Source organism: Scyliorhinus canicula, chromosome 6 (genome assembly GCF_902713615.1).
Source record: "Scyliorhinus canicula chromosome 6, sScyCan1.1, whole genome shotgun sequence".
Lineage (NCBI taxonomy): Eukaryota > Metazoa > Chordata > Chondrichthyes > Carcharhiniformes > Scyliorhinidae > Scyliorhinus > Scyliorhinus canicula.
The window spans coordinates 43,150,292-43,175,189 of NC_052151.1; the positions used below are offsets into that span (position 1 = coordinate 43,150,292).

A 24,898-nucleotide genomic window follows, 5' to 3' on the forward strand; every position below is an offset into this window, starting at 1 on the left:
CAAGTATTGTGAACTGAGGGAAGAATAGTGATAGACACTAAGAGGACTTGCTGTGGAATGAGTTAATGCAGAGAAATATAAAGTGATACATTTTTGTTGGAAGAATGAGGAAAGACATTGCAAAGTAAAGGGTGGTGCAGGATCAGAGGGGAAAATATGCTCAAATTGCTGAAGGTAGCAGGGCAGGTTTGAGGAAGCGACAGGATAGATAGATAGAGAAATACAGCACAGAACAGGCCCTTCGGCCCACGATGTTGTGCCGAACTTTTGTCCTAGGTTAATCATAAAATTTTGGACACTAAGGGCAATTTATCATGGCCAATCCACCCAACCTGCACATCTTTGGACTGTGGGAGGAAACCGGAGTACCCGGAGGAAACCCACGCACACACGGGGAGGATGTGCAGACTCCACACAGACAGTGACCCAAGTCGAAATCGAACCTGGGATCCTGGAGCTGTGAAGCAATTGTGCTATCCACAATGCTACCGTGCTGCCCTTAGGAAGAAATTAATTTACACTCCATTATTCTACCCTAATCCATGTACCTATCCAATAGCCACTTGAAGGTCCTTACTGGGATTTCTAAAAATTGGGGCACACCGAAACCCTTAAATGGTCATTAATTTGCCCCTTAATGACCTCAATTGTCCTCCAAACAGGAAGGCTGGCCTCAACCTTTCCTGTCCTTTACTTAATCAGCAGGAGGCGGGAAGGCAACAAGAACTTCAACCCACCACCTCGGCATCTTCATTCTAAGCCTTCCCCACCTCCTCAGCCGCTCCCAAGGAGGGAATTAAATTCTGCCAGTGGTTATATTGTTCGATACTGAAGTTTCAATTACTTTATGATTTGATGGTGGACAGAAGAACTATTTCAGTAAAGGAAGAAAAAAAGGTAGAGTCTTTCATGACTTCAGGTTGTCCCCAAGTGCTTCACAACCAATCAAGAGAGGATTATAGCCAGGCCAAGAATTCCAACTTTCTAAAAACAGCACTATAGTGAAGTTACTGAACTAAAACAGCAGGGATCTTTAAGCAGCATAATCTCTTTGCAGAAAAACAGATCAACTATCAGCTATAATTTTAAAATAATTTAAATTGGACTTACGTTCCACTTAGCACATTTATTGACTCCGTCCTCAACCCATGATCAGTATCTTGCAAGTCTGGAACCGGCCCTAGTACTTCAATATTTCCACCATTCTCAGAAAAGTTTCTTTCATTGTACATTATCATGACTGGACTCGACAAGTTCTGTGTATTAAAAAAGTGTATTAATTGTTTAACAAATATAGGTAGCTCCTGCCCCTTCAGAAAGAAAAGCATTGCATACTCCAGAAAAAGTACGTCTCAAGTGAGAATCCAAAAAAGAAAAATGACTTAATTTTTCCAAAGCTTGCAAAGAATGTCAAACAATTCAACTACTTTATTTTATTCTTTCATGGGATGTGGGTGCCGCAGGCAAGGCCAGCATTTGTTGCTCATCCCTAATTGCCCTCGAACTGTCAACCACATTGCTGTGGATCTGGAGGCGCATGTAGGCCAGACCAGGTAAGGATGGCAGATTTCCTTCCCCAAAGGACACTAGTTTTTATGATAATGGTTTCATCGACATCTTTAGACTTTTATTCCAGATTTATATTGAATTCAAATTTTACCATCTGCCCTGGCAGGGTTTGAACCCAGGCCCCCAGGGAATTGTCCTAAGTGTCTGAATTACTGTCCAGTGAAAATACCACTACACCACCACTCTACCAGTACAGATTTTTTTTAAATGTTACCTGGTACATTCCAAACCCAAAGTTCATTGACAAACCTGACAGGAATTGATTGCAGCATGGGTCACCCTCTACCAATATCAGATATGCAAATGAGCCATCAGCCTTCCAGCAATTTCTTCCGGAGAAATGTCATCAGAGTTGTTGCCACTTAAGCTGGGCCTCTTCAATGTGCAAATGTATTGTGCAGTACAGTGCAGTGACAGGCAGCGACAGGTTAGCTCAGTTTTCGACCTGGGCGCGATTGGACGGCCTTGTCGCGCACCACTGGGTGACACGACAAGGCCGGTAAATCTCCCGAGAAGCCGCGAACAAGATCTCCAAAGACGCCGTGTTCTGGATCCCGCCCTCAATGTGTGGGTTTCAGATTTGCAGTTAAGCACACTCCAGGTGGAGTAGACCGGGGGCCATCGGGCACCCCGAGGGAGGAGGAGGTGATGGGGCCCGTGTCGGTGACTGCCGCACGGGAAGTGCCGGAACGCCGCAGCACCTTGGACTCCCCCCCCCCCCCTCCCTGTCCCTGCCGCATCTGGTGGGCCACGCCTCCTGGGAACACCGATCAGCAGCCAGGCCTATCCAGGCCCGTTCGCACCAGAAGACGTAGTCAACAGGGACCAGATCACAGGACGGGAATCACATCAGGCTGCCTCCACTCCTGTTATACCATCTGGGCATCCACCTAGACAGAGCGTTAGGGCCCGTAAGGCCAGAAAGTTAGACACCAGTTAAGTTGGCACAGGTGGAGGGCACAGTTTAGTTATAGGAGCCAGAGCATGTATCTGTAAATAGTTGCGCACATTAAACACCTGTTAACACTGTTACAACCTGCCTCGATGCTCTGTCAGATGCGTACGATGGGTGTGCTCCTGGTGGTAAATGGGTGGATGTTGTGGGCGGGTGGACTGTCAAACCATGCGGAGCACCAGAGCCCATCGAAAAGCGTGATGTCATCATCCTCCATCCCATGGACAAGACCCGTGTTAACGCCAACCCAGGGCCCGGACTCTGTGGTGCAGCAGGTATGTATCACAGAGGGGGTTGCAGGTATTGGGGGGGGGGGGATCAGGATCCGGTGTCCGTGCCCCCGGCCACTTTCCCCCACCCAAGTCAGTGAGCCTGGAGGTGATCAGAGCATCCCGTTCGTTTTGGCCCTGGCGTACATGTCATGCGGCCTCCCATGCCTGCCTGCGCCCCATGTTCTGCCCAGCTTCTCCCTACCCCGCATCCTTGTCGTCGGACGAGGACTCGTGTCACCCTTTTCCTCCAGCACATCGCCTCTCAACTGCGCAATGTTGTGGAGGACGCAGCGGGCCGCTACGATGCGGCCGATCTTCTCACCGCCATACTGGAGGGCCCCTCCAGAGCTGTCCAGGCGCCTGAACAACATCTTCAGGATACAGAAGCACCACTCGATTACACTCCTGTTTGCTGCGTGGGCGTCGTTGTAGCGGGTCTCCGTGCCGGTCTGTAGCCTCCGGATAGTCATCATCAGCCAAAGATGTGATGGGTAGGTGGTCTAGCCATGCTAAATTGCCCCTTAATTGGACAAAAAAGAATTGGGTACTCTAAATTTAAAAAAAGGAGGAACTTGGTTGAGGCAGTGATATCAAGGATGCTCACATGTGTTGGACACGTGATGAGAACTGGAGTGGACAGTTTGGAAGAAGAGGTAAGGCAACATCTGGAAAATGTGATGGAAAACATGGAAGACCCAAGATGGCATGGATGGATAATATCAAAATTCATGGGCAGCATGGTGGGTAGCACAATTGCCTCACAGCTCCAGGGTTCCAGGTTCAATTCTCGGCTTGGTTCACTGTCTGTGCGGAGTCTGCACATTCTCCCCGTGTGTGCGTGGTTTTCCTCCGGGTGCTCCGGTTTCCTCCCACAGTCCAAAGATGTGCAGGTTAGGTGGTGCTAAATTGCCCTTAGTGTTCAAAATTGACAAGTGTTGGGTGGGGTTACTGGATTACGGGGATAGGGTAGAGATGTGGGTTGGGTAGTGTGCTCTTTCAAAGAGCCGGTGCCGACTCAATGGGCCGAATGGCCTCCTTCTGCACTGTAAATTCTATGAGAATGTGGACTGGGCTCACTGTGGGACAGACAGCGAGGGCAGTGGAATACTATTCCTAGTGCGACCAACACTTGGAACAAAGACAAGGCTAGACCAAAATGGCCTTCCTGGTAACGAAAGCAGACCAGGGCATAAGGAGACCCACCCTGTACTTCACTCTAGTTTGATCGCCCCTTTCTTACGCATTGTCCAGGTTCCATTGTCAGGACAAGGGGTTGGACTCTGCAACTCTATCTTTATCTTTGCAGATGGAATACAGTGTGAGGCAAGTCTGACAGCATAACACTTTGGTCACAAGAATAGAAAAGCAATAGAAAAGTTTAAAAGGCCTGAAACTTGTAAATGTTGAAGTTCAGAGAGAGTTGGATGCACTCGTACAAGGAACACACAAAGGTTGCCTGCAGGTACAGCAAGCAATATAGAAAGCAAATGGCAAGTTGGCTTTTATTGCAAGGGGATTGGAGTACAACACGAAATTGTACAGAGCTTCAGTGAGACATATCTGGAATACTGTGTGCAATTTTGTTCTCAACATTTAAGGAAGGATTTACTTGTATTGGAGGTAACACAGTCAAGGTTCACTAATTGGTTCCTGGGATAAGAGGATTGTCCAGTGATGAGAGGCCAAGAAAATTGTGTTTATATTGTCTGGTGTTTCGAATAAACAGTCAAGATAATGAAGGGGATTGACAGGATAGACTACGAAACATTGCTTTTCCTGCCGGGGGAACCTGGAACAAGGGGGCATGGTTTCAGAATAAGGGGCTGATCAATAAGGACTGATGAGGGGTGGGTCTCTGCGGGCCCCAAACCGCGTGTTTCTCGGCAGCGGACCGTTCGCTGGTAGCGTGATTCTCTACTCCCGCCGCTTGTCAATGGGATTTCCCATTGAAGCCACTCCGCGCGGCTGGGAAACCCATAGGCAGGGGTGCATTTCCTACAGGAAAAGAGAATCCCAACAGCCGAAGAGTTCCAGCCGAGGAAAAATGTCTTCATTCAAAGGGTTGTGAATCTTTGGAATTCTGTAATCCAGGGGGTTGCAAATGAATCATCATTTGATATTGGTGAGATGAATAGATTCTTCATTTCTTAGAGATATAGAAAGTGGGCGGGAAAGTGGGGTTGAAGAAGGAATTGAAGGGACGGCGCATTGGCACAGCACCAGGGACTCAATTCTGGCCTTGGGTGACTGTGTGGAGTTTGCACTTTCTCCCCATGTTTGCGTGGGTTTGCTCCTGGTGCTCCGGTTTCCTCCCAGTCCAAAGATGTGCAAGTTCGGTGAATTGACCATGCTAAATTGCCCCTTTGTAAGTTATAGCAAACTCATCAAGGGACCAAAAATTGAACTGGACACTTTGAAAAAGAACATTTCATTTTAAAAGGACAGATTGCTGTACAAACTATGTCTGCAAGCAGACAACGGAATATTCATTTTTCAAGACAAGCAGGCATGACATGAGTCATGAAAATTATGCGGGAAGGAAACGACCCGATCTCATTCAAAGAGGGGCAGTTGAAATGTAAATCACTTGTTACCCTGGCCAGACGGAACCACAATACTTCAATGGGATAACAATTAAAGTTGTCTCCAGCGACTATTGTCAAGAGACCAGCAGAAACCGGAGACATTTCAAGCATTTGTAGACACTGATTAAAATCAAATTACATTATGACGCCTTTTGGTTGGGGAACTTCCATCCTGTCAACAATCAGAAAGGCTTCCTTTGTCCTGGAACTCACCTGTGGGAGGGGTCAGTATTTGACCCATTCAGGGTTTTGCCCATAAAATGACAAGTCTGAGAAACTGTTTTTGGTCTCTGCTCTATTGCCTGGCACGCTTTGACTTGCTGAAAACAGACCACGAGAAGCGGAGGAGCAATAAGCCATCCTGACTAGCCAGCTTAGAAGAAGATCCAAAGAAATCTGCGCCAACGTTTTTTTAAACTATCCTGGGCGGAATTCTCCGCTCCCCATGTGGCGTGGGAGAATCGTGGGAGGGCCACCCGACATTTTCTACGCCCCCCTGGCGTCCCCAGCGATTCTCCCACTCCCGCTCGGAAAAATCGGCACTCGCCGTTTTTCACGGCAAACGGCGATTCTCCGAGCCCAATGGGCCGAGCGGCCGGCCCTTCACGCCCCTTTCACCACGGCAGCAACCACAACTGATTGCTGCATTCGTGAAACGGGTGCCAGATGCCCGTTTGGGGCATCTAGGGGCCCGATTGGCACGGGAGCACCACGACTGTGCTCGGGAGGGGACAGGCCCGCAATCGGTGCCCACCGATCGTCGGGCCAGCGTCCAAAACAGACGCATTCTTTCCCCTCCGCCGCCCGGCAAGATCAGGCCGCCACGTCTTGCCGGGCGGCTGAGGAGACAGACGGCCACCGTGCATGCGCGGTTCGCGCCGTCTGCGCGATTAAGTCATCCGCGCATGCGCGGTTTGGAACCGTCAACCCACGCATGCGCGGATGACCTCACAAATGCGCCGTTTTGCACGTAATTTCCGGCACGACAAGGTCGCGGGCGGGAAAGACGGAGGCCCGCTCCTAGCCCCCCGGGTGGGGGTGAATTACGTGCGGGGAGCGGGCCCCGAGGCCGTCGTGAACCTCGGCCGATTTCACGACGGCCATCCCGATTTTTACCGGGAGCGGAAAATACCGCCCCATTGTTCCTGGAGCGGTGAGTATATATTCCTCCAGCTCACAGAAAACTCCCAATTAGTATAGATTGTTGAGGTTTGGGGTGGGTGAGTGAATATATCTGTGTATCTGTGTTTGCGGGGGCTAAAGTAAATCTGTATAAACTGTAAGAATTTTCGATGTGGTCTTTAGTCTCTTGTTTTACACACAGTATTTCATAATCGATGTTTGTGTGTGTGGGTTAATCTGACTTGCAGAAAACTTAATTTCTCTTTACTAAATCAATTATTTTAAATCTACCATTGTTGCGGTCTCACCTTCCTTTCACTGTCTGCTCTGGTTAAGGCACAATAATTGCCAGGACTTAATCCCTTAGTCGAGGACCAAAAAGGAAATCCGAGCGCTTTGAACATGCTCAATCAAGAGAGGCTACTGGATGTGAAGTTGCACAAGTGGGGCACTTCCGGGTGACATTTCACCATCACAAGAGAGAGACACACACAGGCGTATGTGGCAGTCAGGGTAACTGGTGTGGCATAAGGACAACCTCACTGGTTAGGTATAAACAGTGAGACTTGTTCCCTCTCTCTTGCGAAGCTATCCCAGGGCGACACTTCTGGGTTGTGGGTTCAACACCTGCAGGAGAGACACCCACAGTTATCTGTGACACCCGATACCAGCTTGTTGTAGAGTAAAGGAAACCCTTTTCGTTACACCTTAGTGTCCAAGGATGTGTAGGTTAGGTGAGGTTATGGGGTTACGGGGATGGGGCAGGGCAGTGGGCTTGGGTAGGGTGCTCTTCCAGAGGGTCAGTGCAGACTCGACGGGCTGGATGGCCTCCTTCTGCACTGTAGAAATTCTAATTCTTAGGCCAATATCAGCCATGTTCTTGTGGCCGAATATGCCGTATCTCCTGTTCCTGTTCTTGCTTTTTAATGTTATTATCTTCGTTTCGGCTCACTGCCTTGGGACTTCGACCAGAAACTGCACCCATGACAGTTGGATTGGTCTCAAATACATTATCCACAAGCAATGAATTACTCCAGTAGCCCTCACAGCCTGGGCACACACAAGGAATGAGAGCAGTAACATAATCCTGCTGGTACCCATGGAACCACATGTTTATACAAATCATCATCTGAAAGTTTTTTTTAGAGGTAGCGGAAGGGGATTGTTAGTAAGAATGCAATCTAAAAATTGTTGAATTGCAAAAATAACTTCCCAATAAGCAAAATAAACTTACAACTTGAATAAACCGCAATGATTGAAGATGTTCATCATAGCCTCCCCAGTCATTCCATTCTTGGTACTCTCCTTCTTCCAGTACATACTGATGGCCTTGAAACCCTGGCTTCTCATAACCGACCCAGCTAGGAAAAAATAAAGACAATTAATGGGCTGAATTGCTGTTAATCAAATGTGTTCAGCTAATACAGAGAACTAATTTGCCTAGTTCTTCCAGTCTCAGGACAGTGTGTGACCAGACATTCCCAGAGGATGTGCTGCAGGACTCCCTCGGAGGTCCCAATGCAAGGCAGGTATAAGGAACAATCACAAAATAAAATATACCCTACGAAGCAGTAACCATAACATGGTAGAATTTAGCATTCAATTTGAGAGGGAAAAACCTGGATCAGAAAGAACTGTGCTACACTTAAATACGGGTAATTATAAAGGAATGAGGGCAGCGTTGGTTGTAGTGGACTGGGAAAGGAGTTTAACAGGAAAGATGGTCGAAACGTTTCTAAAAATAGTCCATGACTCACAACAACGTTATATCCCTGTGAGGAAGAAGGATTCTAGGAAGGGGATAAATCAACCATGCTTAACCAAGGAAGTAAAATATGGTATTAAACTGGAAGAAAAACATATAACGTGGCAAAGTTTTGTGGTAGACAGAGAATTGGGAAAGTTTTAAAAACCAACAAAAGAGGACAAAAAAAATAATAAAGGGGTCAAGGTAAACTATGAGGGCAAGCAATATAAAAACAGACAGCAAGAGCTTCTTTAAATTTGTAAAAATGAAAAGAGAGGCCAAAGTGAACATAGGCCCTTTAGAGAATGAGACTGGGGAAATAATAACGGGGAACCAAGAAATGACAGGGGAGTTAAACAAATACTCTGCATCAGTCTTCAAAGTAGAATAATAACATTCCAAAAACATTATATAATCAAGGGGCAGAAGGGGGGGGAATAAACACAATAACAATCACCAGTGAAAAAGTAGTAGGGATACTAATGGGGCTAAGGGCTGATTGATCCCCTGAACCTGATGGGTTCCATCACAGGATAATAAGTGAGGTAGCTACAGAAATAGTGGAAACACTGGTAGTAATCGTCCAAGAATCCCAAAATTCTGGATAAATCGCACAGAATTGGAAAATTGCCAATATAACACTATTATTCAAAAAAGGAGGGAGACGAAAAACAAGTAACTGTAGGCCAGTTAACTTTACTTCTGTCATTGAGAAAATGTTTGAGTCCACTATAAAGGATGTAATAACAGTGCATTTAGAAATGCTTAATAAAATCAAGCAAAATGAACTTGGCTTCATGAAAGGGAAATCCTGCCTGACAAATTTATTAAAATTATTTGAGGTTGTAACGAGCAGGAAAGATGAAGTAGAATCAGTAGATGTAATTTACTTGGGATTTCCAAAAAGTGTTCGATAAGGTAACATACAAAAGGCTGCTTGATAAGACCCATCGTGTTGGGGATAGTATATTTGTATGGCTCGAGGATTGGTTAACTGATAGAAGACAGAGAGTTGGGATAAGAGGAACATTTTCAGGATGGCTACCTGTAACTAATAGAGTGCAACAAGTAATTGTGAAACAATTACTTACAATATATATTATTGACCTGGACGAGGGAAGTAAATGGAATGTTGCCAAGTTTGCGGATGGCACAAAAAAAGGTGGGAAGGCAAGTGGTGAGAATGGCACAAAGAGTCTACAGAGGGCTATAGACAGGTTAGGCAAGTGGACAAAAACTTGCCAGATGGAATGGAAAATGTGAAGCTATGTACTCTGTTAGGGAGAATAAAGGAGCTGAATATTATATAAATGGAGAAAGACTGCACTGAGGGATTTGGGGTCCTTGTGCATAAATCATGAAAATATAGCATGCAAGTTCAGCAGGTAATTAGGAAGACAAATGTAATGTTAGCCTTTATTTCAAAGGGAATGGAGTATAAAAACAGGGAGGTCCTGCTAAAACTATTCTAGGCACTAGTCAGACCACACCTGGAATAGTGTGAACAGTTTTGGTTCCATAATCTAAGCAAAGATATACTGGCATTGGAAGCAGTCCAGAGAAGATTCACTAGGTTGATTCCAGGTATGGAGGTATTTTCCTATGAGGACAGGTTGAGTAGGTTGGGCTTGTACTCATTGGAGTTTAGAAGAATGAGACGTGGCCTTATTGAGACAAACAGAATTCTCAGGGGGCTTGACAGGGTAGATGCTGAGAGGATGTTTAATCTTGTAGGAGAATCTAGGACCAAAGGGCATAACCTCAGGGTATGGGGTCACCTATTTAAGACAGAGATGAGGAAGAATTTCTTCTTTCAGAGGATAGTAAATCTGCGGAATTCTTTACTGCAGAGAGTTGTTGAGGATAAATCATTAAGTATGTTGAAGGCTGGGATAGACAGATTTTTAATCAGTAAGGGAATCAAGGGTTATGGACATAAGGCGGGAGTTGAGGATATCAGATCAGCGATGATCTCATTGAATGGCAGAGCAGACTCGATGGGCTGAAGAGCTTACTTCTGCTCTTATGTCTTCTGCTCTTATGGACTCCATGGGAATTGCCCAGGAAGTTTGAACATCCAAAGGGCAATTTCTCTGCTTGCTGGGATCCTTCCCCAAATAAGTCTTCAAGTCTGAATTAGAGTCAGAACCTTTGTGGGGTTCTGACTTGCTTAGCTTGATAAGTTACCCAGGAAAGGTTAGACAGGGAAACAAACCTAGCCTCACTCCTGGGTAACTTTACAACTGACTCTGGTGGCGCAGTGGTTAGCAGTGCTGCCTACGGCGCTGACCCCACCCCTTCTTCCCAATTGACCACCCCCACCCGACTACCCCCTTTGACACACCAACTCCAACTCTATCCCCTTGACCATCCCGTTGACCTGACCTGAGTAGCCCCAACACCCAAATCAAATTATGCCAAAGCACCCGGGCTATCCCCTCTGTCCTTCTTGGGATTAGCAGCATGGGAACTTTTATGCCCACCTGAGAGAGAAGACAAGACTTCAGCTTGAGATCTGGTCCATAAGACGGTGGACGGGGCTTTCCCGTCCCGCCTGCAGCAGGTTTGGTGTTTGGTGGCGGGAATTAGGAGAACCTAGCAGGAGCTAGGTCAGAAACCATCCGGCGTTCAATCACTTTGAAATTCTCCCAATGATGGGTTTAATTGAGGGTCTGTCTTCCCGCTGGCTGGTGGCGTGAACACCATTTGCATTCATTTGAATCGCATGAATGCTTATTGAAATAGCTGCCTGTCATGCCTTCCAATCATGCATCACGCCAGCGTGGCATCACATCGGTCTAAAACCGGATTGGTGAAGAGTACGTGCACTAGGCGGTCCTCAGTTCACAAGCAACTTCAAGGTGAGTGCACAACTTTCTGCCACAGTGCTGCGTTGCTCCTGATGCACTCTTTGCCATTCTGTTGGGGTAGACCATTCCTGCCCCCCATCTTCATGCTGAGCTGATAGTCCCCATGCTGCTGGACTCATGGACCCTCCTGTGACACCATCTCGGATCAGTACTGCACTTGGGGTTCTTCTTCACCCTAGTGCCACACACTAGTGACTATCCGGACAGGGCTGTGGTGCAGGACTCATGCAGCCACCGCAACAAAGTTTGACCAGAGGTGGAATGAGAGGTGGGAGGGTTGGCCTGATGAAAACAAAGGAGCAATGTGGAAGGAGGGGCTGTGCAACAAGAGGTTTGGAGGAAGGGTGAGGGCTCACAATGGTAGGCAGAAGGGCAAGGAGGTGGAAGAAGAAGAGAAATAATGGAAGGGAAGCTAGACCCCGACAAGGGTGTATGAAAAGCTCACAAACAAGGGGGTCAAAGGGATTCCACATCGTTTACTGGAAGGGGATGCACAAAGATACCAGATGTGGTGGGTAGGGGTTCCAGATGATGGAAGTTCTACCAACTGAACCACAGATGACACAGAAATCAATGGTCTATAATCTATAGTCCTAATGAAAGCAACTCATTAACCTAGAGCCTGATAAATACAGTTAAAAATGTTACCTCCTGAACGACCGTGGTTATGCATGCCTACAATTTTCTGGATTTGCCTATTTAAACAAGCTGGCAGAAAAATGAAGGTCAACAAGCACACAACAATTGTAACAGATGCAATTTATTCTGCCCATTTTTAGCCTGTGAGAGAAGAACTCATATATAAAGGAGTTTTGCATAATTAAAATATGTTCATTATCTACTCTGCATTTCAGGTTTGCTGGTGCTGCATTAGAACACAATGAATACCTCAAGGCAAACGAGGCATAATAAAAAGAACCTGACAAAAAAAACATGCCTGCGCATGGACACAAAAATTATGGATGAGAAACATCCTTTTGGCCCATTTCAGTTCAACCATCCCTAGAGACTATAAGATTCCCACTCCCGTTGTAGCATTGAATAGATTTTTTAATGTCTCCAGAATCTTTCATTACTCTATCCGAATGTTCATTCCACACATAGATCACTTTTTAACTTGAAGAGTACCCTGAAACCATGCTGGTGACATGACTATGGGATCATCTAGGGGTGGCTCTCAACAGGGATGAAACTTTAAACTAACTTGAGGGACCCAAGAGCTGCCATGCGCGATATTTAAATCTCTTTTACCTTCACTGAACACCGAGACTACAGAAAGGTTTTTTTTTTAAATCACAACAGCATCAAATATAAATCATCCAACCTTGTAGAATCACCAACAAATCATCTTGCCAGAAACCTGGTGGAGCGTGAAGTGGGGAAATTTTACGGAGGCCAGTGATGGGGATCTCGGCCACCAGCTGGAGACCCAACAAGAGACCCACTTTGTCTGCCAAATTATGAAGCAATCAGGCAATTAGCAGGCCACCGGCAGGACTTCCATGGGATCTGGACCCTGGGGGTGGATATCCCGCCACCGAGAGCTGCCTGCCAATCAGAGGATGGCAGCTCTTGTGCTCAGCAACGCCACAGGGGAAACTGGCTGCTGCAGGAAATAAAGTCACCAGAGGCCCAAAGTTGCTAGCGACCCAGGCCAGAAGCAAGTGATGGCGAGAGGGTCTTTGTGGGTTGGAGTTGCTGAGTTGCAGTGCAGGGGGTTGGTCAGCAAGAGCAGGTGCAGGCTCTCAGAGGTTTGCTTGTCGAGATCCTCACCCAACAAGCAGTTCGCTTAACTGCCTGTTTAAAGACCTCAAGTGATGCCGGGGTGGAAGGGAGAAGGTGGTAGGGTCTCCACAAGTCACTTACCCTCCCTGTCATAACCTGCTTCCAAATATGCCACTGGGAGGGCATAAAATACCACCAGCACATATATAATTTTTTCAACACCGTCATTTGCTCTTTACCTGGTAAATAATTCCATTAAAAGTTGTGCCAGCATTGGAAATCTCTGTTGTAATGTCAACATCACTTTTAACCATTCTAGAAATGCTCTCATTTTATTAAGTTGTTTCTTTCTTTTAAAAGACATTATCAATGGATGTAAAATAAACCAAAGGAACTTCATTTTCTTCTCAACTCCATGATTAGGCATATTACTAACTGCAAACCACCTATATAATTAGCTCTAATGCATGTTAAATCCTCTCCTAATTAGCCAATACTTCAATGGTGTTATGAGCAAGGCTAGAAAAACAAAGATGAAGCTATTGGGAAATTTATCACTCTTACTTCTATATTCATGAATGAATGATGCACCTGGTAAAATGTTTCTACCATATGATAATGAACAGCTGCAACATTTCCATAATTATGATTTAACTAGCTCTGCTTGATTAAAAGTAAACATACTTGTTCCAAACTGCATCAATCAGCATATCACAACAAAAAAATTTAAATTAATATCTTTCAGTGGGTAAATACAACTTACAATCCTCCAATAACTTTCAATGAGCCAATATTTGCGAATGGATAAGTGTGGCACACAGCTGTTTCTTCATCTCCTTCAACAAAGCTGAATACATCTGTTTTAAGTTCCAGCTGTTTACCTTCAAAGAAAGGCTTTTCATATACAATCACCTGCAATGTAAATTAACAATAGCACATGGTTGAATGGGGATTGAAGAAGAACATTCATCCTTACATCTCAATAAGCATTTCCTGAGCACTGAAGTATAAAATCAGCAGATATCAATTATGGGTGTGATTGCACACCCGTGTTCGCCGACGGCAAGAAAGGCAACGGCGACACGAAATCTCACTAGGATGGGGCCAGTAAAGCAACCCTAAAATCTTTCTCCAACCGTAAAAATTATGAACCAATAAACAGCCCATCCAATTGTCCTGGACAAATATATATATAGATGTACCTACTCATCTCCAATGCTACTGTCATGCATAACTTATTTTGAAAAATGAACCTGTCAATCAAGAATTCTTTAGTTTCTTTATCATGCATGGGATGTGGGCATTGTTGGCTAAGCCAGCATTTTCATTCCCTATTCCTAATTTATCATTCATTTACAGGACGTGAGCGATGCTAGCTGGGCCATCCTTAAGTGTCCGTTTTGAAGGCATTTGAGAGTCAACTACATTCCTGTGAATCTGGAGTCACATGTACAAAGAACAATAAAGCACAGGAAAAGGCCCTTCGGCCCTCCAAGCCTTTACCGGTCACAATACCTCCCGTGGCCAAAGCCCTCAGCACTTCCTCGTGCCGTATCCCTCTATACCTATCCTATCCATGTATTTGTCGAGATGCCTTCTGAACGCCATTAATGTATCTGCGACCACAACCTCCCCTGGCAACGCATTCCAGGCACTCACCACCCTCTGTAAAAAACCTGCCTCGCACACCTCCTCTAAACTATGCCCCACGGACCTTAAACCTAAGCGAGACTAGGTGAGGATGGCAGATTTCCTTCGCTAAAGGACCTCAGTGAACCAATCAGCATGGTCATTATTAGACTTTCAATTCCAGATTTTTATTGAATTCAAATTTCTCATCTGCCCTGTGTCTCTGGATTACTGGTCCAGTGACTACACCACTGTGCCACTGCCTTCCCTTGGTGTAGGTGGTGGTGAGCTATCTTGTTGAATCACTAGAGTACATGCAGTGCAGCTACACACATGCAATGCTTTTTAAGAGGGTGCTCCAGGATTTTGACTCAGCGACAGTGAAGGAACGGCAATATAGGATCATAGAACTTACAGTGCAGAAGGAGGCCATTCAGCCCATCGAGTCTACACCGGCCCCTGAAAGTGCACCCTACCGAAGCCCATCCTATCCCTGTAACCCAGCAACCCCACCTAACTTTTGAACACTACTGGGCAATTTGGTGTGACCAATCCACCAAACCTGCACATCTTTGGACTGTGAGAGGAAACCGGAGCACCCCGAGGAAATCCACGCAGACATGGAGAGAACGTGCAGACTCCCAAGCCGGGAATTGAACCCGGGTCCCTGGCGCTGTGAAGCAACAGTGATAACCACTGTGCTGCCGTGCTGTTGCATGTCCAGATGGTGTCTGACTTGGAAAGGAACTTGCTGGTGGTGCTGTTCCATACATCTGCTGCCCTCATAGTTCAAGGTGGTACAGGTTGCAGGTTTGGGAGTTGCTATCAAAGGGATCTTGGTGGGTTGCCATAATGCATCTTGTAGATGGTACATGTCATAACCTGGGGTTAAGTATGTCATGGGACATTCCTCCTGCTGCCGCCGCGTGGGGTCCAGGACAGGGTGCTCTCGGGGGTATGGGTTGGAGAGGGGAGGATCTCGGAAGTGTACCAGGTGATGCAGGAGGTAGACGAGGCCTCGGTGGAGGAGCTGAAAGGTAAATGGGAGGAGGAGCTGGATGAGGAGATTGAGGAGGGGTCGTGGGCAGATGCCCTAGAAAGGGTGAACTCCTCCTCTTTGTGTGCGAGGCTTAGCCTCATACAGTTTAAGGTACTGCATAGGGCTCATATGACCGGGACAAGGATGAGCCGGTTTTTTGGGACCGAGGACAGGTGTATTAGGTGCTCAGGGAGCCCAGCAAACCATGTCCACATGTTCTGGCATGCCCAGTGCTGGTGGAATTTTGGAAGGGGATAGCAAGGACAGTATCGAGGGTGGTAGGATCCAGGGTCAATCCAGGCTGGGGACTCGCAATATTTGGGGTTGCAGTGGAGCCGGGAGTGCAGGAGGCGAAAGAGGCCGGTGTTCTGGCCTTCGCGTCCCTAGTAGCCCGGCGGAGTATTGTTCTTCAGTGGAAGGATGCCACGCCCCCAAGCGTGGAGGCCTGGGTCAACGATATGGCGGGGTTTATTAAATTGGAGAGGGTGAAATTTGCCCTAAGGGGGTCAGTGCAGGGGTTTTTCAGGAGATGGCAACCATCCATTCCTAGATCTCCTGGCAGAACGGTAAAAACAAAAGGTCAGCAGCAGCAGCAACCCGGGGGGGGGGGGGGTTTGTCTCTTTGTTTTTGTTTGGGGGGGGGTTTGTCTCTTTGTTTTTGTTTTGGGTTGAATATCTGTTTTTTGCCAATGACGGGCGTTAATTTATTGTTTCTCTTTTGTATTTACGGGTTAGAATTAGAATTTTCTGTTATTGTTTTCTTTTTTGTGAAAATGTGAAAATTTGAATAAAAATTTTTTTTTTTTTAAAAAGTATGTCATGGGACACTAATTAAACCTTCAGCTGATCATGGGACACTGATGAGACTGGGGAATTGATATTCCCAAAGCACTCCCCTCACTGAAGGCCGCCCCCTTCTACATCATGTATAAAACCAGAGGGCCACAAACTGTGAGTAGCTCCTGTAATAGAGTAACTGCTCTGTATTCTTGTTCTGTTGCATTATACCTTTTCCCTTTTGATTCAACCTGTTCAGCTCGGTGTGGACTCCTTTCTGGTCCTTATAATCGTACACATACTCATTCAGATTAAAATAAAATTAATCAGCATTCTTATTTGTCATTGGGTAAATTAACTTTATATTGTCATGATAAAGGATATAGATCAAGAAAGTTCAAGGTTTGATACCCACCATGAATTTCACTGTCAGCAATTGTTACAATGATTTCAGGTACTTTGACATAAGGTGAATAGGTCAGTATTTCCACTACTGATCAATATCGGTGGACACTGTGCATTTACAGACATGTAAAAACAGGATGAAAATAGAAATGTGCCTGGCTAGGATGCTGCATGTGGTCCAATAGCTTGCCAATTGTCCAGACTCATTATTGGAAAATAATAGCCGAGCATATTCTGGAGGGGCCCTGCTACTCAAGAAACTATACCTAACATGAATCAATACCGACACTAAATGAAGAAGTAGAAGAGAGAAAATAATCTCACCGAGTTAAAATAATAAAGTACCCACCTAGTCTGTCGCACACAGGCAGGACATAAAGGTAGCATTATTACAGAAGAAATTTTATTTGGTTGATCTTATTCACTGAAAGGTAATGCCAGAATAACACTTACTTTGTTGTCTTTAAACATTTCCACTTTTAATGTACCCTGAAAAAAAACATTATTATCTCTTTAATAAAATAATAACAGTACAACCTACTGTACAAAGGCATCTAAATTTGTTAATTTTCTTAAATAGAAGACCTATGTGACTGTAAATGATCATCATTCAGATTAACTATAGTTAATCAATTCTCGGAAAGGAATTGTGACTATTTTCAATGATTAGAGTGACTCAAACGCAGGGTGCTGTCACATCACAAACATCTAGAAAGGGATACTGACCAGATAGAAAAGCAAATTACTGCGGATGCTGGAATCTGAAAAGTAAACAGAAAATACTGGACAATCTTAGCAGGTCTGACAGCATCTGTGGAGAGAGAAGCGAGCTAACATTTCGAGTTTGTGTGAGGAGGGCCGAAGGGCCTGCTCCTGCGCTGTACTTTTCTTTGTTCTTTGTTCTTTGACTCTTTGTCAAAACTAGAGAGATTACTACAAACGGGGCAGATTTATACTGTAATGGTGGTGGTGGTGGTGGAAAGGTAGAGGTTCGAGCATAAAGTTCAGGGAGTCAGTTTGAAACTACAACAGGTGTTGAAACAGACAAACATGGAATACTGAGTAGAATTATGGGATGGGATCTCCGGCTTCCCAACCGTATGCTTCCCGACGGCAGGAGGTGGCATGCCATCGGCTGGCGGCTGGATTCTCTGTTCTCGCTGCTGCTTTTGGGAATTCCCACTGAAGCCACCCACGCCGCCTGGAAACCTGGAGACTTCTGGCCCTGGTCACCATACTTGAAGCAAAGTAAACTCAGGGACAGGGGAAAGTAAAGAAAAGGACCAGCAAACTGGCTTCTGTGTCATTTGCGGAAATTAACAAACCTGGGATTGTTTACTCTGCAAAGAAGAAAGTTTAGGAGAGATATGATTAAAGTAATCTGGGCCGGGATTCTCCCCTACCCGGCGGGGCGGGATGTCCCGGCGTAGCGGAGTGGTGCCAACCACTCCGGCGTCAGGCCTCCCCAAAAGGTGCGGAATTCTCCGCACCTTTAGGGGCTAGGCCCGCGCTGGAGTGGTTTCCGCTGCGCCGACTGCTGCCAAAACCGGCGTCAACGGCCTTTGGTGCCCGCCGGCCGGCATCGGGGCTGGCCGAAAGGCCTTCGCTGGTCCGTGCATGCGCCGGTGCGTCAGCGGCTGCTGGCGTCACCACCAGCGCATGCGCGGTAGGGGGGTCTCTTCCGCCTCCGCCATGGTGGAGGCCGTGGCGGCGGCGGAAGAAAAAGAGTGCCCCCACGACACTGGCCCGCCCGACGATCGGTGGGCCCAATCGCGGGCCAGGCCACCGTGGGGGCACCCCCCGGGGTCCAATCACCCCCCGTGCCCCCCCCCCAGGACCCCGGGGGCCCACTCGCGCCGCCAATCCCGCTGGCACCAGAGGTGGTTTCAACCACGTCGGCAGGATTGGCCTGTCAGCAGCGGGGGGCACGCCGATCGGCGCGGGGGGCATGCTGATCGGTGCGGGGGGACACGCCGATTGTCGCGGGGGGGCACGCCGATCGGCGGGGCGTGATTCCCACTCCCGCCGATTCCCGGGTGGCGGAGAATTCCGGCAACGGCGGGGGCGGGATTTACGCCGGCCCCAGGCAATTCCCCAACCCTGCGGGGGGTCGGAGAATTCCATCCCTGGTTCCTGAAAAGCACATGGTTAATTGAGACCTAATAATTCTGAGGTTTCCACTCACTCTAAATCCGTGGTCTAAAAGGATTAATGTACAGTTTAGATGTTAAGTACTTTACACAGTGTAGCATGGTGGCACAGTGGATAGCACTGCAGCTTCACAGCGCCAAGGACCCGTAGTCGATTCTGCCTTGGGTAACTGGCTGTATGGATTTGCACATTCTCCTCGTGTTTGCGTGGGTTTCCTCCGGGTGCTCCGGTTTCCTCCAAAAGTCCAAAGATGTGCAAGTTAGGTGGATTGGCCATACTAAATTGCCCCTTAGTGTCCAAAGATGTGCCTGTTAGGGCGGATTAAAGGGATAGGGCAGAGGAGCGAGCCTGGATAGGGTGCTCTTTCGGAGGGTCGCTGCACACTCGATGGACTGAATGGCCTCATTCTGCATTTTAAGAATTCTATGGATTCTACAGAAAATAGGGAACGTTTGAAAAATTGTACAAAAGAATGGGATCAATATTTGACATCAGAGATTAGGGTTTGTTTGACATGTCATTGGACTGTTCACCTCTTTGCTGTACTATCCTTTATGCCTTTTATAAGATGAAATGTTTACTCTTTTCCAAAGATATAGAAAAGGAATCGCATTAACATTTCACACCTCAAAAATGCAAAGAGCATGTAGGAAGTGGTACAGGACGAGTGTTAAAATAGCAGGGCAAGGCCGACATTCCGTTGACAAACATATTTTAAGTGACATCAAAAAGCATCAAAGTATTAACATGTTCATTCTTGCAGAAGGCTGTCGCAGCTCAGTCTTTGAAACGTTTGTACACTTTTGAATGTAAATATGAAAGAAACAAAATCACCACGAGCACAGATGAGACATGTATCTAGCTATTTTATAAAATTTCAGTAAGAAGTCTTACAACACCTAAGGGACTTCTTACTGTGCTCACCCCAGTCCAACGCCGGCATCTCCACATTATAAAAGTTCAGTATTGTGCTGAATTTAAATGTCTATAATGACACAATTTTCACATACCAGTCAAAAAAAATGTATTTACCATTTTCAACGGTCTGAGCGAGCCTATGAATGGATCCATTGCACCCCAATGTTCTGGACAAGGATACTGACCAGGTTCCACAAAGTAAGAATTTCCTTGATAGAAAGGTTCTTCAAACAAAAGCCAGCTGGGGAAGAAATGTCAACAAGTAAGAGTTATGCTGCAGCTTTCATGTAACATAGAGCACACAGCAGATAAACCAACAAATTAAGGCAGCGCAGTAGCACAGTGGTTAGCAGTTGCTTCACAGCTCCAGGATCCCAGGTTCGACTCCCGGCTTGGGTCACTGTCTGTACGGAGTCTGAGCGTTCTCCCCGTGTCTGCGTGGGTTTCCTCCCACAGTCCAAAGGGTTAGGTGGATTGGGCATGCTAAATTGCCCTTAGTGTCCAAAAAGTTTAAGTAGGGCTACTGGGTTACAGGGATAGGATAGAGGTGTGGCCTTGAGTAGGCTTCTCTTTCCAAGGGCCGGTGCAGACACGGTGGGCTGAATGGCCTCCTTCAGCACTGTTGATTCTATGAGACAATTCGACCAAATCAATCTATACCAATGCTTATTCACCACTCGAGGTCTTCCAACACCTTTCCTCATCTAACTCTATCAGTATAGTCATATAGTTATCTAGTCTCCCATTAAATACATGTAATTATATCAAGCACTCAATGTGGTGGAGCTCCATATCCTCACTACTTTCTGAGTAAAAATTAATCTTCTGAATGCCCTATTAGATTTCTTGGTGACTACCTTATGTATTGCTGAAAAAGGATATATTTTTGTCAAAGCTTTTCATCTTACACTCATTAGGACAATTTGCAAGAATCCCAAATGTAAAGGGAACAATAATTTATGCCATTTGAAAAGATGGTGCTGATTGGTTGGCAAGTGAACTCTGATTGGAAGAGGCAGTGCCATGGAGATTGCACCAATTGATGGTGACTGACAGATAACTGCCAAGAAATTTAAAACAGACTCTGATTGGTCACGGCATTGTCCTGAGGAATGAACCAGCAAATGGCTATCATTTATTTTGTTAAGCTGAAATGGGCTCAATGCATGTACATGTTCTTTCAGTCTGCAAAGAACAGGACCCTGTGTATTAATATAAATATATATATATAAATATAAATATATATATATATATATATATATATATATACATATATATAGGGCAGGATTTAGAGACCACCCAGCCATGTGTTTTTCAGTGGTGGAGGCGGCCCACCAGCAGGATTAACCGACCCCGCCATTGTCAATGGGATTTCCCAGTGACAGCATTCCTTGTCACCGGGAAACCCGTGTGCCTGCGAGAAACCTAAATTTTCTGTTGGCATGAACAGCAGGTAAATCCCGCCCATAGTTTCCAGTGCATGCATCACACTGGCATTGAAATTCATAATCCACATTACTAACTTGTGTGATCAGCAGAAAGTCTTTTTGGTTTGGCAGGAGCATCCTGTTAGTGGCGAATACCACTCTCGTTGCCACTGCATCGTAGCAGCATGAAACATATGCTCAAATCTTTGAGATACCTTTCTTCCAGGGTAATCTGAGATAGACTGGGCACTTTTCAGGGCTAAAGGTGACAGCCTTAGGCCCATTCTTGAGTTTTTGTGATATATTACAAAATAATTTGATCAGCGTAGCTATTATCCAATAGGATACTTTTGATGCGCCCTATTTCAGCATCAAGATTGCATGGCTTACGAGGTTGCGAATACATAGAACATAGAACATACAGTGCAGAAGGAGGCTATAATGTCAATCTTATAGCGTATGGAACTGTAAGAATCGCAATGCATATATTGACCAGTGCAGGTAGGCTTGTGATAGACTGTGGCACGTAACCACCTGGCAGATTTCTCAACTAGTACATCAAGGAAAGGGAGTTAATTTAACAGCTCCATTTCAAAGGTGATTTTGAGGGCAGGTTGGAGACAATTAAGCCATGTAAGGAAATTATTATGTACAGCTGCAAATTGAAATATAGCAAAGTTATCATCCACAGATCAGAAATATGCAAGGGGTAGGGGAGGTTAGTTGTCATTCTATCAAAGACACATTTCCTATGGAATCCAAAGGATGTGTGAGAGTTGGGCCTAGAGGGTATCCCATAGCAATCCCATATTTGGGCATACAAGGTTTTGTTAAAACTGAACTCAACTACGTGAGATGCCAAGTTCATAAGTTTGATTAATACTGATTCATGCAACGGTGGTAGGGTGTGGATCACCATAGTAAAAGTAAAGTCTCTATAGAGCCACATGACCATAGGCTGCTTTCCCCTTTGAGGGAGAGAGCTGACTGGTGGTAATTTAACCTGAGGGATCACCATACCCCAGAGGAGGGACAAGGCTGAGAAGGCGGGGTCTTCATGAATAACCTCAGCCGTTATGGGCGTTGAACCCGCGCTGTTGACCTCACCCTGCATCACAAATCAGCTGTCCAGCCAACTGAGCTAAACCTTGATATAGAAAACCATAATATAGTGCTGCAGCACAAATATCTATGGCTTCCTTTACCGGGATGTGGAGATGCCAGCATTGGACTGGGGTGAGCAGAGTAAGAAGTCTTACAACACCAGGTTAATTTCCAACAGGTTTGTTTCAAATCACTAGGTTTCGGAGCACTGCTCCTTCCTCAGGTGAACGTGGTGTGTTCTGAAGCGGCAGAGGGCAACCTGCCAGTGGCCGGCGGTGGGATCTTCTGGTCTCGCCATTGTCAACAAGGTTTCTGGGAAAGCCATGGCGGGTGTGAGCCATTGGTAAGCCAAAAACATCCTACCTGACATCTGCTCTACATAAACTATCCCTGGACGAATGAAAGCAAACACTCAAATTACCGAACACCAGAAACAAAGAGAAAATATTGGCACTCAACACAAAAATAACGAATTAATTGAATAAGAGCGAGGTTAGGCCGCAGGAAAAAATAGGCCAAAGTAAAATATCAGAGTCAAACCACTAACTGCACTAAATTTGAAATAATGCTTTTCACATTAGGAAATGAAATGAAGATTAAATATTTCCCAAAAAGACATCATCCCCTGTGACGCACTAATGTCAGCTCCCTTCCCTTGCAGGTTAATCAGTTGGCCAGCCCGGACCATCCTTGTGCCCTCTGGAGAGCACAGACCACAGCAGCTCCAAGGGAGACATCTCGGACACAAGTATCAAATTATTTTTTCTCCAACTTAAGGGGTAATTTAGCATGGCCAGTTTCTGGGCACATTTTTTTGGGTTGTGGGTGTGAGACCCATGCAGACACGGGGAGAATGTGCAAACTCCACACGGACAGTGACCCGGGGCCAGGATCGAACCCTGGTCCTCAGTGCCTTGAGGCAGCAGTGCTAACCAATGTGCCACCTGTTGCGCAGGATGATTGTTGATCATCGTAAAAACCCATCAGGTTCACTAATGTCCTTAGGGAAAGAAATTTGTTGGCCTTACCTGATCTGGCTTACATGTGACTTCAGATCCACAGCAATGTAAATGTAAATTGCTTATTGTCACAAGTAGGCTTCAAATGAAGTTACTGTGAAAAGCCCCTAGTCGCCACATTCCGGCGCCTGTTCGGGGAGGCTGTTACGGGAATCGAACCGTGCTGCTGGCCTGCCTTGTTCTGCTTTCAAAGCCAGCGATTTAGCCCTGTGCTAAACAGCCCCAATGTGGTTGATTCTTAAATGCTCTCAGGGATGTGCAATAAATGCTGGCCAAGCCAGTGATGCCCAAGTCCCAAGAATAAATTTTTTAAAGGACATGCACGCCGTGGTGGGGGCTGACCACTCCATGATTCAGCTCATGAGCTCTACGGCTGAGGGCATGAACTCCAGATGCAGGGCTTCAACTGCATGGTGCAGGCACTAGTAGGAATCCAAGATTGTCAGTGACAGGGAATGGTGGGGCTTCTGCATCTCACTCCAGCTGTCCCACCATCTCCTGGAGGACCTCAGGGGCCCTGGGGAAACCGAAGAGAAGAGAATCGCCAGAAGCACAGCTGGGGCCTGCAACCCAGGGAACCCGTCTCACACCCTCCTCCCTGTGTCAACACACCTCCAGCCCAGAACACCGACGAGGCAAGCACTGCAACTCCCATGAAGCCTGGAAGTAGGCCTGGGCCTCAAAGGTCCAGGCCCCCCCCAGAGGACGCCCGCCAAGACCGTCTCAGGCAACATGGGGCGGAAGGCAGCAGGCCTCCTGAACCTCAGTTGTGGATCCTGGAGATATGCCTAGATGTCACAGCTCCAGGGTCCCAGGTTCGATTCCCGGCTGGGTCACTGTCTGTGTGGAGTCTGCACGTCCTCCCCGTGTGTGCGTGGGTTTCCTCCGGGTGCTCCGGTTTCCTCCCACAGTCCAAAGATGTGCGGGTTAGGTGGATTGGCCATGCTAAATTGCCCGTAGTGTAAGGTTAATGGGGGGATTGTTGGGTTACGGGTATACGGGTTACGTGGGTTTAAGTAGGGTGATCATTGCTCGGCACAACATCGAGGGCCGAAGGGCCTGTTCTGTGCTGTACTGTTCTATGTTCTATGTTCTATGTAGCAGAAGGGTGAAAAAGAGTGAGAAACTATAGGCGCCTAGTGGGCATGAATGAGTCTCGGCGCCAGTAGAGATAAGTCACCATTTTAATATCGCACTTGTCTTAAAAATCACTTTGTTCAGCATACCGATCCTCCATGCTGTCATGTCACAGTGCCATGCTCGACAAGTCCCGCGCACACTCGGAGCTTCATCCCTGTGGAGTGTGTGAATGGCAGCGCTACGTCTCTCCCACACTGACGAAGCAGTAAAGACCCGCTGCTGCTGGCACAGGTCCCCAGTCCCACCCCCAAACCCTCCATCCATGGAAGGTTCACCACCACCCCAATGGCAATGCTCAGGCCTCTCATGTCTGACAGTATTCTCTAGTGATGAGGATGCCTAATGATAACGTGTTGAGATCCTGTCCACCTCGTATAGGAAGAAAGAAACACCAGGACCCTTGACTTTGGAGGAGGCAGTAATAGCTGGGATTTGTCATTCTGC

The 24,898-nt window shown here is 46.5% G+C and overlaps 1 protein-coding gene across 1 annotated transcript in view; it reads right to left on the reverse strand.

The window, feature by feature from the left end:
* crybg1a (crystallin beta-gamma domain containing 1a) overlaps window positions 1-24,898 on the reverse strand; it is a 114,301-nt gene that overhangs the window by 50,293 nt on the left and 39,110 nt on the right. Inside the window, exons 7-11 of the mRNA XM_038799243.1 lie at window positions 19,879-20,005; window positions 17,149-17,184; window positions 13,609-13,757; window positions 7,738-7,864; window positions 1,111-1,256 (exon numbers count right to left, since the gene is read on the reverse strand). Coding sequence (XP_038655171.1) covers window positions 1,111-1,256; window positions 7,738-7,864; window positions 13,609-13,757; window positions 17,149-17,184; window positions 19,879-20,005 — 585 coding nt within the window. The remainder of the gene's footprint in view (window positions 1-1,110; window positions 1,257-7,737; window positions 7,865-13,608; window positions 13,758-17,148; window positions 17,185-19,878; window positions 20,006-24,898) is intronic.